Raw genomic sequence first — 1,646 nt, forward strand, 5'->3', positions numbered from 1 at the left:
ATTTAATTTAAAAAGTAGTGTGGCGGCATAATGCAAGACTGCAACGCAACACAGATTGTGATCGGACCAATCGGAATTCAGGCGTGTATCAATGGCATGGCCAATCAGATTACAGCTCAGCCTAACGAGTAACATCATTAATGCTCTCTATAAGTAACCACTTGTTCATTACTCAGTTGATCAATAGTCCACGTGGTTTCAGCAAAACTTCTTCGCTCAACTGAACGTGTCCGTTAACCTCACATCTACGCAGTACTAGGAGAATGGAAAACAAATGACTGTGCTGGAGTTCAATCATGTGTTGGTCCGAAATTGAAAAGGGATCAATAAATTAATCAGTTCTTCAGAAACTTGCTGTCGTCAAGAGAGGTTCGTTTCATTACAGTGCTCCTCGGTTGTACGGTCACTCCCGTTCACAAAATGTGTCATGATATATCGGTAAATTGGCTTCGTAGATATCGTAGATCAATGTTGTTTAACGTGAAAGGCTCGATCGATACGTGCATTATATGTTCGATATACTAGGTCTCAAAACACGCGTCACATGATGTCGGATGTAAGTGGTCGGATGGAGCACTGGCGAACCGGAAACGTGCGTGAGGGTATTCCAACATGTAACGATGCTTGGTACACAATACCCTCTCCAAAAAGGGCCAGCTATCCAAGAATTCCTGAGATGAGTGGGAATTTAGCAAACAACAGCATTCTGTGGCGTCGACTTACCACGTAGTAACTTCCTCATGAGCCTGGAACTTTCACCCCCGTTGGTGAACTGACTAGTATGTTGTTTCTAAAACAAATGATGTGTCGCCCAGTTGTAAAACTCTTTGGATGTCTGGCTGCCCCGCTACCAGGAGGAAGCACGAGGGCTATCAGATTGCCCAAGTCTAGGCAGGACCAGTGGAGATGCCGGGGTAGGGTTCGAACCAGGGACATTCCGGTCTGTAATTTCGCACCTTAACTACTAAGCTCTTTCGAACTCAGGATACATTACTCAGGCATTTGCCCATTTATGGTAACTACCGTTCAACATGATCGCAGTGTACCGCCACGTGAAGTGCTTCTCCTGTTCCCCTGTATCTGCAGTGCTTGATGGGAATGATGCGGGCCAATGTTTAACTTGGATCAACGAAAAAGTAGCCCATCTGGTGGTTGGAGCGCACGAACCCAGAAGCTACTGTGTAGACTTTTCGGCAACGGACAGGCTGTTCAGCCTCTGGAGCAGTTATATCGATTTCGTTGGTTTACTGGTACTGTCTGGGTGGGTTTAAAAACCTGCGATGTTTTCCCCCGGGCTTCGAAAGTTCCGATTGGCTCTTAGGTTTGAGTACGGTCAGTGGAGTCCTGTTTATCCAGTAGGTGCCTAATTTCCCCAAGTTCCTGTGATGTAGCCGAAATTTTCCGTGGTTAGCTTTTGACCGTTCGTATCGTGCGGATTTCCATCATCATCATCGACAGCATGATATCAGTGTTCAACACGGATCCTCCACTGCCGTACAACCATGACTTATTTGAAAGCATTATTGTAAAGAAAAGAATAAAAGTGGATGGGGGAGGGAATTAGTGCTAGCTTAACACAACCATTCTGAGGTGCCTACACCTCCAGACATTCACTCAGGCAATCTGGATAGAAACTGACAACAAGA

General features: G+C 45.6%; 1 protein-coding gene across 1 annotated transcript in view; it reads left to right on the forward strand.

Moving 5' to 3' along the window:
- The window catches only part of T265_05720 (hypothetical protein), a gene marked incomplete at both ends in the record, with an annotated part of 7,395 nt that overhangs the window by 2,004 nt on the left and 3,745 nt on the right, over positions 1 to 1,646 (forward strand). The window contains one exon of the mRNA XM_009170793.1: positions 1,470 to 1,563. Coding sequence (XP_009169057.1) covers positions 1,470 to 1,563 — 94 coding nt within the window. The remainder of the gene's footprint in view (positions 1 to 1,469; positions 1,564 to 1,646) is intronic.

Source organism: Opisthorchis viverrini, assembly GCF_000715545.1.
Source record: "Opisthorchis viverrini unplaced genomic scaffold opera_v5_113, whole genome shotgun sequence".
Classification (NCBI taxonomy): Eukaryota; Metazoa; Platyhelminthes; class Trematoda; order Opisthorchiida; family Opisthorchiidae; genus Opisthorchis; species Opisthorchis viverrini.